At 40.7% G+C, this 15,607-nt stretch overlaps 1 protein-coding gene across 2 annotated transcripts in view; it reads left to right on the forward strand.

Annotated features, from left to right (window-relative positions):
• DCLK1 (doublecortin like kinase 1) overlaps positions 1 to 15,607 on the forward strand; it is a 267,047-nt gene that overhangs the window by 217,433 nt on the left and 34,007 nt on the right. For both annotated transcript variants that reach the window (XM_009644758.2, XM_009644765.2), the window contains exons 6-10: positions 66 to 150; positions 1,499 to 1,607; positions 6,451 to 6,508; positions 7,270 to 7,389; positions 13,175 to 13,321. In XM_009644758.2, coding sequence (XP_009643053.1) covers positions 66 to 150; positions 1,499 to 1,607; positions 6,451 to 6,508; positions 7,270 to 7,389; positions 13,175 to 13,321 — 519 coding nt within the window. The remainder of the gene's footprint in view (positions 1 to 65; positions 151 to 1,498; positions 1,608 to 6,450; positions 6,509 to 7,269; positions 7,390 to 13,174; positions 13,322 to 15,607) is intronic.

Here is a 15,607-nt window from a genome sequence, read left to right on the forward strand (position 1 = left end):
ATGTGCTGTGGGTACTCGTGCTCCTTAAAAATCGTCTGTTTTCATTTGTGTCTCTCCATTTCCAGAGCTCCCAACACAGTGGCTCCTCTACCTCATTAGCATCCACCAAAGTTTGCAGCTCTATGGATGAAAATGATGGACCTGCAGAAGGTAACATTTGAAGGCTGACATTTCAAAGCAGTCAATGTAGTGATAACAGCAGCTGTGTAGGAAATGAGTCATTCTTCCTGCCGGAGAAGGTGGGAGCGGTGCGGGCTGGATGACTCTCCGTGAGGAGGCTCGTCAGTCTTAGCAAGCCATTTAGGTTCGCTCCGGATCAGATGTGACCTGGACATCCTTATTCAGAGGTGTTTTTCTTGCAGGAGACTCTAGATATTCATTCTGCAGGTGACGCAGTGCTGACTGGACTATCTCACTCTTTTTTTTTGTCTCCTCTGGCATGGTACTAAAGAACATGCTGCAGTCCTGGGTCTTTGCTCAGAAATTATAGTCTCATCCCGTACTAAGGCTTTGAGCAAGTTGGCTAAGGGGCAGCGTCTGCTCCAATACTGCCAGGTCTCACGCACGTAGACCTGAGTGTCTGACAGTACGCTTCATGCTGCCTGTGAATTCGGGCAAACCCCAGCCTCCTTGTATCCTAACATTCACTTTTAATACTGAACTGGAACAAAGGACAGATAAAGCTATAGTTAAAAGCGCTGTCTTAAAGGAGGATAAATTCAAGTCACATTTTTGAGAGGCATTTTTTTTTACGTTACGATATTTCTATCATAGTTTGTATCAGCTGCAGTTTACAGTCAGCTTTTAGAGGCATGTTAGGTATTTGTAACACGCTATTTCAAATGCATTTAAAAATAATGGTACATGAATGAGCACTAAAACACATGAAACTACAAACTTTTCTTGTGTTTAGACACTGTGTAATGCAATTTTACCTAAACATCTGGTGCCCAGGTTGCATGCGAGGTAGTATTATTGGGAACATTTGTTTAAAAACTAAATATTTAATATTGGGGGAGGGGAAGAACTAGCACTTAGCACATGAGGAGTTTTATGGATGTCTCAGTTTACAGGATGTAATAAAATAAGTGCTTGAGTGTTGGACTTCTTTGGTACATATATTTAATCATGCTGTGTCAAGGAGTTCCAACCCTTTTTGGAGGCTGGTCTGTGCTTGTGCAGATCACAGAGGCCTTTTCATAATTAAAAAAATACAATTTTGGTTTTGTCCTGGGGGCATATTGCAATGGGAATGGTAAACTATGTAACACTCGAATGGTGGTATGTTTGAGCCCCAGAAGTCTTATTTTTCATTATTGTATCTGTGTGAAACCTGTTGAGTATATACAATGTCAGCAGCGTGGTTTCACTGTACAGTAAGTGAGATACTGACTCTGAATGGTTTCCAGGCTCTTAAACCGTAGACTTAAAATGCATGTTATGTGCAACATCTGTGTTTCCTTCACTAACAATAAAAATGTACTAATGATTCTTTCAGAAGTGTTGGAGGAAGGTTTCCAGGTTCCAGCATCGATAGCAGAGCGATATAAAGTTGGAAGGACTATAGGAGATGGAAATTTTGCTATTGTGAAGGAGTGTATAGAAAGGTGAGGAGGATGATATGCTTATTACTGTAAAAATAATCATTAATGTCATGCTTTTTCTAGATCATGTCTTTATTTGTAGAATAAAGGACAGATAATAAAGTAATGTCTCAATGCCAGATGGAAAAACTAGACTAATGCCCTCTCAGATGAAAAAAGAGTAAGTCTGAGGGGCAATCTGTGAATTTAATTCTTTGTGGGTTTTATGTGTTTTTTCTGCTGCATTTTGCATGATTTTACCAGTTCTTTGTGTTAAATCTTTCTTGTTGCACTGGAATATCATCTTTTCTTGCAGTACATTCTTGCAACTCTACCTTTATGTTAGACCAATGAAACATTTCACATGTAGGAGCATTCTGTAAAGACGTCAGGGATTTTTGTGTGTGTGGTGTAGTGGTGGTGGTCAGCATAAGAAGCTGATTTTGGATGCGTCTATTCTGCCATCTGACACTGAGGAGTAACCTCTTCCATGTTTATCTTTAATTAAATGGGCATCTGTCTCCTGCTTGCCATTGTGTGAGCGCCATCCAACTTCAGGAGCCTGCAGTGCAGACATCAAAATCTAACAACTTCTGTGTTAGTGAGAACCCTCAAAGACTGATTTTAGACATCCACTCCAGGTTAGAGAAGTCATGAGTCATCTCAAATGTTGGTGTTGCTGAAAGTGTCCAGACTGACTTGTTCAGGTGTTGGTTTCTAGATCTGGTCAGGCAGGTCATGAACCAGGTTTGAACTGGCTCTACCCAATGTTAAGAGTGTAAAAAAATGGAGAACAAAGACAGAAATGCTCTAAGCAGAACCACAGGTGCCTCTTGATAGTATTGTTAAAAACAGGAGAATATGGGGTAAAAATGACAGAAGGTACCTGTACATGAAGTGATTGTAAGATTGCTCATGTTAGTAGCAGTGCAGAGAAGGCAAAAAACCTGCCAGAGCTAGAGACGTCCAAAAGAAAGGACAATAGAGATGGCAAGGTCTGAAAATGAAATTGCATGAGTGAAGTTTTATATCCCCTATTACTATATCCTAGAGGGGGAACTCTTACAGAATACTGTAACCCCACCTTTGGGCTCAAAGAAAGAACTTTGCTCTTTAGCCTGTTAGAATGTGATATTAACCCTAGAGAGTAAGTCAAGATTAGATCTCATGGCAGATGATGATAAATTAGCTTGGCTGGTTTTAAACTAGGGTCTCTTTGGAAAAAGACACATCCCGCTCTGCATCTGAAAAAGTCTGGCAAGTCTGAGACCATGAAGACAGCTGTTGGGGAAAGGGGAAAGAGCGGATTTTGTATCAGCTGACAGCTTGTGGGACTTGGCCAGGGCTCTTATGGGGCCTTTAGAGGTCTGTCAGAGTGAGTTCATGGTGGAGCTGGTCATCTGGAGGGTGATAGCTGTTCAGATCAAATCCCAGGGCCTGAACGCTAACTGGGGAATATGGAAAACTAAAGGAAGCAAAGCAAAACAATATGAAAACAAGAAAGCACTGTAAAACCCTATGGAGGGGGCATGACTAATGAAAAATGTGGGTGGAAACATATAATTAAGAAAAGAGAAAAAGGCAAGCTAAAAGTAAAGTGAGTAGTAAGTGAGAGAAACAGATTACAAGGCAAAATAAAAAAAGGTTGAGGTTTTGATACACTGTCATTCAGCTGAAAATGCTTATAGTTCAAATGCGCTGGTGAGCATTTTACAACTCTTCCTCAAGCGGAGAGAAAGGATAAGAGCAAAATTAAACACAGGTCACACCACACCTAAAAATAATGTTGATTATTCTGATCCTCGAGAATTTAATGAAAACTATTTCCTGCCCTTTTCTCTATCCCCCTGGTCCCAGAATTATCGGACAACACGATGTATCTAGTGACTAGCATGATTACTCAGGTATTCCCAGATACATCCTCTTATGGTCTCTGAGCCATAGCATTCCACAGATCCCATTTATATCAGAGAGTTACTACTTTGGGAGAGCTTGAACATTAAAGTAGAATTATTTCTGTTAGTTTCCACTTCTAAAGCGGTACACCCTTGCCATCACAAGTGTGGAAGGAGAAATTAAAGGCTCAGAGGGTAAATTAAAGCCAGTACATGTAAAACTCCTTCAAAAACATTCTTCACAGTCTTTCTAAGCAGAAAACACCTCACTTCAAAGTCTGATATGTCCATCATTTGCAGAGCCAGAATTGATGGGGTGATACTCGGGAGAGAGGACTTTTCCACTTTCTTCTGATGTACAATTCCTGTGTGGATTAGACTTCAAAGAAATAGCACCATGAGGTGTTAAGCAAGTAGGAATGGGTCTTGTTACACATCTTCACTGATCATGTGGATACGTCTTCTCCATAGCTGGTCAGGCCTGCCTGTGTGCACGGATTCACCACTCTTGACGCTTCAAATGCGTTCACAGGCACTTGCCTCTGACAACAATCAGTCCAAATAGAAACCAAAAAGCGTCTTCAAAATTTTCACGTGGGGACTTCTAAATCCCTTTCCATGGATCTGTGAGTGCATGGGCACACACACACACAAAAATATATTTAATGCACACACAAAAATAATGAAGATGGATTTTTGTCTCCAGTGCAATGGAAATCTCTGTGAACTTTGTGAAAGGTTAAAACCACCAGGGAGTGTGGCGCAGAGACCTGTTATGAACTAGAGGTCGAACTCCGTGCCCTGCATTGATGCTGTGGGTCCAGACTTTTATCCAGCCGTAACATGCTTCCTACTTCATGTGGCACCTTTGTATTGCTTGGGTTGAAGGGTAGGGGAGAGGTGGTATGCCCATTTCACTGTGGGTTTCTGGCATGGCTGTGCATATTTTTTGGCGGGCGTCTAAGTTGCAGTGCTGCTGACAGCCTGTGGTTCTGCAGCTTTTTAGGGGAAAGGATTTGCATTATCTTAGCTTTAATTTTCTTTATACCAAAACAAAGAGCAGTCAGAGTTGTCATCTGCTCGTTACATATCTGCTCCATCGTATGCGCAATTTGTCCTGCGGTGTTTTTATATGTGTTCATTTTTAACTTTCAGATACTTCCAAATTCTGACATTTCCTCACTAGCTCAGATTTCCTAGTGTTTTGGAGTATATGGAGTCTCCCATGGCCAACAAAAACCATCAATTTCCTTTCTCATGACAGAAAGGAAGCATTCCTAGGGCAACCAAGCAGCTTGAAAGAGACTCCTATTTGAAAGAGGGCATATTTTGTCTGAGTTTGAAGCCCAGATATCTTAATTTCTAATATTCCTTCTCCTGCCTCCTCCTTCCATTCCCCCAAAATAGCATCCATATCTCTGCCTGTCTCCTCACGGAGCTGGGACCATAGCCACCAAAGAGCAGCACTGGGAAGGGGCACCCCACGTGGACTGCGGCCCATTTCTGGGTGCTATAGCATTAAACCCCTTTGTAGGGGAGTACGACTATGAAAAGTTTTTACTTTTTCTGTGCTTAAGTCTTGAACAACCATGCTGTACTTTTTTCCCAAGTCATAAACGTCATCATCCAGTGTGACTTCTTTGCACAGTCTTTTAACTGATACCTTAATACTGTCTTTGCTCTCTGCTGGCCTGAGAACTCAAACAGAATTAATATTTGTTTTTTTTTTCTTTTTACCGAAGTCCTCATTTTCCCTTAAATTAGTACCTACTGGTATGTCATTGCCAGAGGAGTTCCCCATGCTTAAATACAGCAATGAAAATGCCCAGTTGTTTTCCTAATGCAGTGCTTTCAGTTTATGACTCACTTTGCATGTCCTACTTGACAGACTGTGCACACATTCATTTCTCGATTTAACTTATTATGTATCAATTTAATGTATCAATTTAACTATATTTTGCTAAATGAAGAATGAAAAAAATGACCCCATTTGCTTGAGACTTTATTTGTTTCTTTATTTTTTAATGAAACACATGCCTAAGGGCAATGTAGTAGAGTTTTGTAAACTAGTTAGATTTTTTTTACAAAATGAAAGCATTTCAGTAAAAGCTTTTTCTTCTATTATCCATTCTTCATTTACCCTTGTAGTGCAAATAGAGCTTGTGAACAGAACTTCTTGGTATCGTCCTTACAGCCATCTTTTGGGTTTGGAACTAGGTTAAGAAATAGAAGTTGATATTGTGAACTTGTCTACAAGCTTAGTTTTCTATGTTAGCATTCTATATAATAAATATCTATGTATGTGATAGTGATAAATATTATAGGGTTTCCAAAAAAACCCACCTAAAAGGAAATGTGTTCTCATCCTGAACTAATTCTCTGTAATTTCTTACTGTATCCAGAACCTTTCATGGTCTGTCCCATAAATATCATATTTAACTCTGCTAGGTATCATTTACTTACTAAATACATAAAATATTACTGCAAGGACTGACTTTTTTACCGCAGCAGTTGTGAGTGCTAAGGTAAAACAAATGACTCTTCATTTTAAGTAAAAAATAATTGTATTTTCCATCGCTTGTATTTTTTTTTTTGTTTAATAGAAAACAAAACTTTTGGGTTTTGAGACGATTTGGATCTGTAAATACTATATAATATTTTTACATAAAACTGCAGAGGAAATAACAAATACCACTACAAAAGAAAAAATCAAGTGATTTTGTTTCGAAAGCACTGAAATGTCTTCATTTTTTCAAAAAAATGCTTAATGCTTTTTTATCAGGCACACGTATTCAATAAATTTGGCTCAAGTTCACAATTCTGGACAGATCCAAGCTTCATTTCTTGACAAAACAAATACTTGAATAGAATTCTTGCCCAGACCTACCGTGCTCAAATGACAAATATAAACTTGACTGAGAAAAATATTCAATGTGATTGAACATACATTTTTTTCTTTTCTCTTTCCTCAGATCAACTGGTAGAGAATATGCTCTGAAAATAATCAAAAAAAGTAAATGTAGAGGAAAAGTAAGTACAAAAAAAATCAAATGAGACCAAAAGATTTTTTTTTTCCCCAAGAAACATTTTGTGAGAGAGCAGTTTGGGAAACTGTTGGTATTTTTCTTCTTCCTGGCAAGTGTTAGAATCATTTAGGCTGAAGCCTTTGCCTGCCCTCTGGAGACCCTTGGAGTATCAGTATAAAAGGCTGCAATGTGTCTTTCTAGATGTATGTGTTGATTCTCCAGTTGGTTGGTTGTGGGTGGGTACACTCGTTCCCCTTGTTCTTCACCCCTGTCATTATCTTCTGGTGGTTTCATAGTCCCAGATGTTATAAAAAACAGAAAAATAATGCTAATAATGATAACATCAGTCACTGTGTCTGAACAATATGCAAGGTTGATCAAGTTTATGTCAGTTTTATAGTAAGTGCATTTCTGTTAGTTTTTGAAATCTGTAACAAAAGGTTCTCAGAGAAGATGCTACCATATTTTTAAATTGACAGATTCTGCATTGGAGAAAAAGTTTTAGAAGCTTCTGTATTTAACTTTTGTCTGCATCACAAACATCCATTTCTTTCTCTATGTTCTACTCTGTTCTTCTTTCAGTTATCACACTGATGTTGTTTCTAGATGTGTTCCTTCCATATTGCTGGAGGCAAAGTCTGTTACCTTTTTAAAAAACCCTGAAGAATCCTAGGTCCCAATTCCCTCTGCATTTTCCACTGTACAAAGGAGGTGGAAGTTTTTCCCACCAACCCATAGTCATGAAAGATTTCTTTTGTGTGGCAGGAACACATGATCCAGAACGAGGTATCTATTTTAAGACGAGTCAAGCATCCCAATATTGTACTTCTGATTGAGGAGATGGACATGCCAACTGAGTTGTACCTTGTCATGGAACTTGTAAAGGTGAGTATTGTGGAGACAAGCTGCTTATTAAGAATTGTTTCAACCATATTGAGAAATTTCATTGGTACTAAAGCTCACTAACAATCATGGAATCCAGAATAATTTAGAATGGAAGGGGTCTCTGAAGGTCCAGAACCCTGCTGAAAGATGTGTAACCCACTGTCAGAATTTTTATAGCTTTCAAATATTTGTCTAACTTTCTGTAAGCCACACTCAGAAGTGCTCTGTGGACAGTACTTTGGAGATCATTTGATCCCCCAAAAGAAGTCTCTTTAAAAAGTTTTATCTTAGAGAAATGCATCTGCCTTGAGGTGAACTGAAAATACATCCAGTCTGAATAGCTGTAAATACCAGCCTTCAAAATTCAATGCTCTTTGATAAAATAGTTTAATTAAATTTTATTAATTTATGTTAAATTTAAACAATATTACCTGTCTTTTTTGCCTACTGATTTATATTAACATGCTGTCAGGCTTGCCTCCTTGATCATAATCTAGGTTTAAGCTGGAGGAGGGGGGAAGTGAAGGAGAAAAACCTGCTATTTAAAGCATGGTTCTATTCTGAAAAGTAAGTTTGCAAATGCAGTATTTTATATTTGGGACCCTATTTATTAACTTCCAGATCTCATGCATTTATTTCACTCGCTGGTGGAATTACATATTCAAACTGAATTAGGAAACTCAGACCAGGTCATCCCTTGCCCCCATACTGTCAACAGTGCAGTGCAAGAAGTATGGATTTAGCTCTCAGTTCTGGTACTAATACACAAGCATGTCACCCTGCATAAAAGGCGGTAAAAATACATTTGTGTAAATTGTACAAATTAGGACAGAAAACCACTGAGGACGTCTTGCCCTCCATACTTACTTGAACAGAATACACCTGGTTTTCACATTCACTAACGGGATTAACGATTCTCCTTCCTTCAACTATTCTGTAGGAAGGAGATCTTTCTAGCAGCCACCTCCATTTCTGTACCTCCATCAGCACGTTCCCCTGGGGCAGCCTATCATGCCTCCACCTGGGAAATCCATAGTTTTAAGTGCTAAGGACAAAGATTACAATAAAGCTGTGCAGCAGCAGCATTCGTGCGCAGGCCTGTTCTATCTGTTGTATCTGCACGCTCAATACTTGTGAGCAAATCAGGCAGTCTGAACCCTGGCAATCAGATCACTCCCACTTACTTTAAATTAAAAATGTGGTCACTTTGGGTAGACATCCTCTGTATCCGTGGTTAGAAACGGGCACCACCAGAGGTCATGAGAGAAAGTAATTCTGGCAAGCAGGACTGTTGTCTGCTTTTCTTTAGCTGTAGGTGGAGATTAGGGGATGCTCTTAATGTAGGCATCTCATCGAGATGTTAGATAGGATGATCCCAGGTCCAAGTGTTTCTTAAAGAACTTCTCACTCTCTGGGCTGGAATATAAGAGCAGGACAAATGAAAAGTTTTTTGGGTTGTTCCATTATCCCCTGTGCTCTGTGGCAGCAGCGGTGACACAAGCCGTGTTCCCAGTGCAGAGCTGGGAGGCTGTCAAGTGTGGCCCATGGGTGAGTGGCCACAGGTTTTCCCTGTCCTTGTGGCAGGCTGGGACAACCTTGTTATCCATGAGAAGCACAGGTCATGCCCCACATTTTAGGAGATTGGCAACATTGTCCTCTTACGTTTGAGCCTGCCAGGTGCCCCACTTGGCTTGAGTGGTGCTATGGAGCTTATGGTCCCACCAGCCCTACCACCCACCACCTCCAAGCTCTGAGGAAGCCCACTGGGACATGCTGGTGGCAAGGAGCTGACAGGGCACCCAGCTTCGCCATTGCATCTCTGATGGAGAGGTTAAATCCTAAGAAACAAGCAAAATGTTGGCACTCTTCCATGGCATGAATCCCTCTGTGTAACCAGTCCCAGAAGAATTTCCCCACCTTCTTCATAGTCACAGCCCCCTCTCGCACTCAGGAGTGCAATGTGAAATAGCACAGCTTCAGATCAAATGGCATTAGCCATCTAACACTATTTTAATCATAATTACTGCTCTTTTCTGTAAGTGAGCTCGCTCTGAGATCCATGCTACTGTAGGTTTTTCCCAGTGTCCGTGAGAGCTTGTTCAAAGGTACCTCAATATTCTTGCACAGTGTTGTAATCTAATGTAGCCACAGTTTCAGCCTGCATTGACAAATTCTTCATCTTGGCCCCATGAGGTGTGCTAAGAAGTAAAAGCTGTGCCTTGTCTAACATGCCAAGATGTAAGCACATAGCTGGTTTTATGGGTGCAACCTGCTGTGCTATTCATGCTTGAAAAATGTTCAAACTGTAGTCCTACTCAGCTAAATAAGAGAGGAGGGGACCGACAACTCTTACAAAATAGCAAGCCTAAAAAATGTATATAAAGAAAACCATCCATTATATTCACCTTCTGGAAAAATCTGGTTTCTTGCACTCTTTCTTCTTTACTCTTCAGGATTGCTGCACATACTAAGATATTTATGCTTTCAGTTATGCCTTAGAAGGGCTTTATAGACATCTCTGCAGTTCAGATATCCTAGAGAGCACTGTTTCAATGTTTTTTACTTTTATGTGGAATAATAGAAGAAATTTAGAGAAATATCCTGATCCTGGGAAGTTAACTTTGTTTCTTTGAAAAAAACCCCATCTATTCAATACTATTTAATTGAAAAAAAAGCCATGTTATACTCTATGGGCACCAGGGAAGGTATTTCTGGAAAGATGTTAATTGTTAATTCACCAATTGCTGACTGTTACCATTTCATAGCGTGCACCGCTAGAATTGATTAACCATCTGTTATTGACTGACTTTTGAATACCTGACTTTAAATCAAATTCACAGACAGGAAAGAAATTCAAGGAGAAAAGGCTTGATACTGCAGAGCACGGTTTCAGTTAATACCACCCTGCATTAATTGGCAGGAACATGTTTGACATAAGTGGCTGCTGCAAATACTGCCCTCACCTCATGGCAGATAGGCCATTCATTGCTTTGTAAAGTGTAAGAAAAAGCACTTCATAAATACAAATATAAACACATTGCAAGTGGTGCTTGTAAAAGGAAGCAAGGACCTGGTTTCTGGCACGTTGCCTTTTAACACAGCGAAACAAAATTGTTATTCAAACCTAACAGGGGTTTGGCCAATTTAACAAGCAAGATTTATTGCAGAGTTTCCTTTACTGCTCCAGGATATGATTTCACTTTTGTAGAAGAAAAGAGAGATTATATCATTTACATAACAAGGTAATAAATAAATAATTGGTTACTGTACTTCCAAGTATACTTCCTCATGTGCACAGATAATAAAAACTGCATTCAGATGTTACTGGTCCCATTTCACTCCAGAACGGGGGATTTAAGACTGAAATGTCATCCTGAGCTCACCCCTTGTGCCTGAATAAATGATAGTGACCTGCTGTGTGAATCGGCTAAGCAGAACCTTGCAGGTTAAAGTGCTCTTCAGGGAAAGGGAAGTCTGAAAACAATTCTGGCTGATATAGCTGTCAGCTCTGTTAACTCTTTGCAGGGTATCGCCTCTCTTTTAACTGCAGAGAATCCCATGGACTAAGTATATGTTCTCTTTTCTTACCAGGCTACCTGGTAAGGAACTGTACCGAGTACCGTAGGCTGCTTAACTGGAGAAAATTATTCTGCTTCAGATTGGCTTGACCATCTGTTAATGTGCTGGGCAGCCTCTGTATTTTTCTGAGTTTAGGTTTTTCTTGCGCATGAATGTTTGTTCCTTTTTCTGCTGACTTTAGGCCAAAATTTTGCCTTCTCTTTTTAAAGATTCATCTTCTTTCCTCCTCGCTCCTCACATCTCAGCTTGGGCTGTTTTCTTTGTTTGGAGGCAGATCCTTTGCTGATGTTATTGACACTTCTCCTGAGCATCTGGAACATATTAGATAAGACCAAAGATCTGTCTAATCCACTACCTCATGTTAAAAAGCCGCTGGTACAGGGGCTTTGGAGGAAGGAGCTTAGGGAAGACAGATTGTTTATCCCACATATTTTGCCACATGCCGGTATCTAATATGTAGGGATCAGTTAATGCCATGAAGTACATAGTATTGTACTTTTGCCAAAGATTTGGCCTTTCTCTCTAATCCTCTATCTGGTGTAGTTTGGCCTTTTCCTCCTCCTTTTCCTTGACACTGTGTATCTTGTGTCTTGATCAGTCACCAGCAAGAGCAAGAGGTTTTGATGTGGTCCGAGTTTGACACTGGTCAGCTGCAAGCGGTTTCCAAAGCTGGGATTTTGCATCTACGATGGGAATAAACCTGCCCTGGCAGACTTCAGCTGCACCTCAGCAATGCAAAGTTTTCAATAGTTTGTTTGGGGTTTTTTAACAAGTAATGTCTGTTTTCTCAGGTTTGAGTCTTTGGTGATTGTCTTTTCCTACCTCCTTCTCGTTAGCCATGATTCCTGGAAAAAATCTTCTTTTTGATTCTTCCCCCTCCTCCTTTCTCTTAGTGAAAACACTGTTTACTCTGGAGCTGAGCCTTAAGAAAACAACCAAATAACTTGAGGCTGTTGATAAAATCATGAGAGTTGGCAAAGCTGGAACTCTTCTGTTGCCTTCAGAAAATACCTACTTTTTCTTTACCGTCTCCTGTGATTTTTTTTTTCCTTGATGTTTTGTCTGCAGCAGGGATTTTTTGCATTGTGTTTGCAGAATTATCGCTTCCCTCCTCTTTTTTTGTTCTGTTGGTCTGTGTTTCCTTTATGGTGCTGCTTTGATTTTGGCTGAAGACCCAATACCTCTGAGTAGTATCTCTCAAAAGATGTTTGTTTTTTCCTCCACTCTGCCAAGCTTCCTCCTTAATCTCTTCTTTAAACTTATTTTTTGGTGTTTCTCCAATCACTTACACGTTCTTCTTCCCACTTGCCAGCTCAGCTCTGGAAATACAGTCCAAATGTCATGGCTGCCTCAGATCCTGGTGAAGACCAGTGAAACTTCAGGGACTTCCACTTAATTTCCCTTATTTACTTCTTTCTTTCTTTCTTTCTCTCTTCTTTTCTTGTTTTTCTTTCACTGGCACTAGCTTTTAGCTGAATTAGACAGCACGATGAGCTGGAAATGGGACAAGCTGCCATCTGTGTTTGTAGCTGTGGTGAAATACTAATGTTAAGAATTAAGTGTCTTCCAGTATGATTATCTGACATAGATGCTGGGAAGTTCTTCGGTATTAGCTGCAAGAAGAGCATCACGCTACCAAAAACTTTACAACTTGTGTAGAGAAAGTGGTTTCTAAAATCCCTGTTTTCAAAGTTTTATGAGACTTTTAAATAACTCTAGAAGTGATGACAGGTAGCTGGTTTGAGTTTTACTCATAATTTATTCATTTTTCTGGAGGTCAATTAGACTTTGGGCAAAAGTTTGATGTCAGCCTGTTTGCGATTATAAGAGTGGCAAGGGTTGGTACCTGGCATTGCGACAGGCAAGTACGTAGGCATGCCAGAAATTTGCAACAGGGTCTCTGAACACACAGGTTGGCAAGTGCTGGACGTGTTACAAAAGCAGCAGCAGGTGGGAACGGTTTGCAGTGGAGACTCCGGCCTCTTGGCCGACCAAACAAACCATGACAAATGGTTCTGAATTACTGGTATGTTCAGCTGCCATTAAGGGGGGTGTCATCACAGTACCCAAAGTTTATAGCTGCAAGGAAACTGTACTGCTCCTCCTCCCTCCTCCTCCTCTATGAACGGTTCTCCTTGATCTTCCCTAAATTTTTCATTCATTTCACAAGCAGTGTTGCTCATATGCCATGGTCATTTTGCTCCAGGGAGGAGATCTTTTTGATGCTATTACTTCCACCAACAAATATACAGAGCGGGATGCCAGTGGGATGCTCTACAATCTGGCCAGCGCCATCAAGTATCTTCACAGCCTGAACATTGTCCACAGGGATATCAAGCCAGAGAATCTACTGGTAAGTGAAAATTCAGCTTTCCATTTGTTGATAACTTGGGAGTGTGCGAGAGGTCTGCGCTTCTCCCTCCACACAGACCCCAAGTTTATTTCAGTCTTTTAAGTCATTGGTTTTTAATTTTAACCTTAGCATTGTAAAGCTCTGCTAAGAATAACAGCTGTCACAGAAAGTACAGTAACATCAGCTGCTATGTCTAGACACAGCGACAGAGGTGTTCCAATGGTCAGTAGAAGTGACCTTTTGGTGAGCTACAGTCTGATTTTAAGCTTTTCATAAATACAAAGGTGTTCTGTCCTCAGCAGACCATTCTGTACTTCTGCAGCCCCCTCAGTAGTTAGCAGCAGTTCAGCTTTACAAACATGGTGGGTATCAATGTTGTGCCCTAATCATGTAGAACGTCGGGGCAGAACCAGAAAGAGACTTCAGTGTCCTTCCTTTCCCTGCTGCATCTCCCAAATAATCCCATAGCACTTTTTAGTAATATACTTTACTAAATAGCCTGAATCTTCCTTTCCTGACTGAATCTGTATGCACCCTGTCCACTGAAGCCAATGAAAAACATACCCTGACCATTAGTCCTTCTGTGGATTTTGCACTCTTGAATGCAGCAATTGTATTTTCCAGCTGACTTAGTTTTATTTCTTCTGAGAAGTTAATTTCTCCAGATTATTTCACTGTTCTCTGAGTTTTCATGAATCTAGTGACATATTCCTGTATCAAGAGGTCCCAATTCTCCATATATTCTGCAACCATGAAACAACGTTTAAGATGATACCTAGAACATCAGTTCTCTCGGCTGTATGCTCTCTACCATGACTTAGTGCATTTAGTCCAGCTTGACACCAAAGAGGTTTTATGGGAAAGTTGACTCAAGTAGATCTTACTAAACTTCCAGGGCATAGGATTTTTGGAGTTGAGGATCCTCTAGTGGCAGGTGCCTTTATAGTTCTGGGTGAGGAAGTAGCCTGCCCTTGTTTTTCAGAAACTGCTAAAAACGTGGCGTAGAAGTTTCAGTAGCTACTAGGAGTTGATACTCCTTTTGCAGCCCATGTGCTGGTGTCATAGGTGACTGCATGCAGAAGTTATAGCAATCACATGCCAGGATTCATTAATGCTGTGACCTGGAGTGCGCAGGAGGTTCTTGGTCTCAGGAAAGGCTACATTGACATTGATACTGAGCAGTGAGGATGCAGCACTTAACCTCTTGCAGCATCCTAACTCTCAAAAGCTAGCATTTGATTTACAAATTGTATTAATTCTCTAAGGTTTATCAGGTCCTTGAAAGAAATGAATGCTGGTTTTGAAAAGTGCTTCTGAGCCTTACCTGAGTTCTGACCCTGTCTCTCACATCACCTGTCTGTGGCCTTAGTGTCTCTTGACCTTTCTACTTTTATCTTCTTATTTATCAAATAGGACGGGGAGTTACTTGTATCACAAGATTGTAATTAGGGTTATTTTCCTGGCATTTATAAAACACTTGCAAAATGCCCTATAGGCCTTAGCCTTTCTGTTGCTAAAGACCTTCTGCTTGCCTTATGTAGCCTGCCTTTTGCTTGGGGCTCTGTAACCCTTCACCTAAGCGGTGACGGCAGTATTTTTCCCATGTTGTTCTTGTGCTGTTGCTTTCATGACGTTACTGTCATGGTCTTGCAGCGGCAAACCCCGGTAGGGTGGTTACAGCAGGTTGTCCTGGCCACCGGTGTGAGAATGAGCCCTTCCCCACCCAACACCCTCCCCGCCTTTTCCTACCTGTGTGTCCTGGTTTTGGCTGGGATAGAGTTAATTTTCTTCACAGTAGCTAGCATAGTGCTGTGTTTTGGATTTAGTACCAGAAGAATGTTGATAACACACTGATGTTTTCAGCTGTTGCCAAGTAGTGCTCAGACTACTCAAGGACTTTTTGAGCTTCTCCTGCTCGGCCAGGTGCATAACAAGCTGGGAGGGAGCACAGCTAGCACAGCTAACCGTTTGTAGTTTCAGGTTTAGGGACCCTCTACTAGGCCTGCCCAAAGCAGAGCAACTAAACAGGGGCGGGGGGGGAGAGGGGCATCTGCCCCGATCAATACATGCCCCAAGGCTGACAGCCCCATTAGCAGGAAAAAACAACAGGGAGGATAAGCAAAAGCTATAGAGTTCATAGAATCATAGAATCATAGAATCATAGAATCATAGAATCGCTTTGGTTGGAAAAGACCTTTAAGATCATCGAGTCCAATCTTTAACCTAACCCTGCCATCCCACCACTAAACCATGTCCCTAAGCACCTCATCTATCCTTCTTTTAAAT

This window comes from Egretta garzetta, unplaced genomic scaffold (genome assembly GCF_000687185.1).
Source record: "Egretta garzetta isolate BGI_Z169 unplaced genomic scaffold, ASM68718v1 scaffold40, whole genome shotgun sequence".
NCBI lineage: Eukaryota > Metazoa > Chordata > Aves > Pelecaniformes > Ardeidae > Egretta > Egretta garzetta.